The 265-nt window shown below is 64.5% G+C and overlaps 1 protein-coding gene across 1 annotated transcript in view; it reads left to right on the forward strand.

The window, feature by feature from the left end:
* Positions 1-3: 3 nt before the first annotated feature.
* ECHS1 (enoyl CoA hydratase, short chain, 1, mitochondrial) overlaps positions 4-265 on the forward strand; it is a gene marked incomplete at its 5' end in the record, with an annotated part of 1,276 nt that continues 1,014 nt past the window's right edge. The window contains 2 exons of the mRNA XM_009881707.1: positions 4-82; positions 174-265. The exon at positions 174-265 is cut by the window's right edge and continues 1 nt beyond it. Of these exons, the coding sequence (XP_009880009.1) occupies positions 4-82; positions 174-265 (171 nt within the window). The remainder of the gene's footprint in view (positions 83-173) is intronic.

Below are 265 nucleotides of genomic sequence, written 5' to 3' on the forward strand. Positions count from 1 at the left end.
CTGGGGCGGGCGCTGGAGGCCCGGGAGAGCGCCCCGCAGGTGGGGGCCATCGTCATCACCGGCAGCCAAAAAGCCTTCGCAGGTAGGGCAGGGCGCCGTGGCCTTCCACCACCGCCAAATATTTTCATTTTGGGAGGAGGGGGGCAGTTTCCCACCCGGTTTTCCCCTTGCAGCTGGCGCCGACATCAAGGAGATGCAGAATAAAACCTTCCAGGAGTGCTACGGCGGCGGCTTTCTCCACCGGTTGGGACAAGGCTCCCCCCTC

This window comes from Charadrius vociferus, unplaced genomic scaffold, assembly GCF_000708025.1.
Source record: "Charadrius vociferus isolate BGI_N301 unplaced genomic scaffold, ASM70802v2 scaffold390, whole genome shotgun sequence".
Taxonomy (NCBI): Eukaryota; Metazoa; Chordata; class Aves; order Charadriiformes; family Charadriidae; genus Charadrius; species Charadrius vociferus.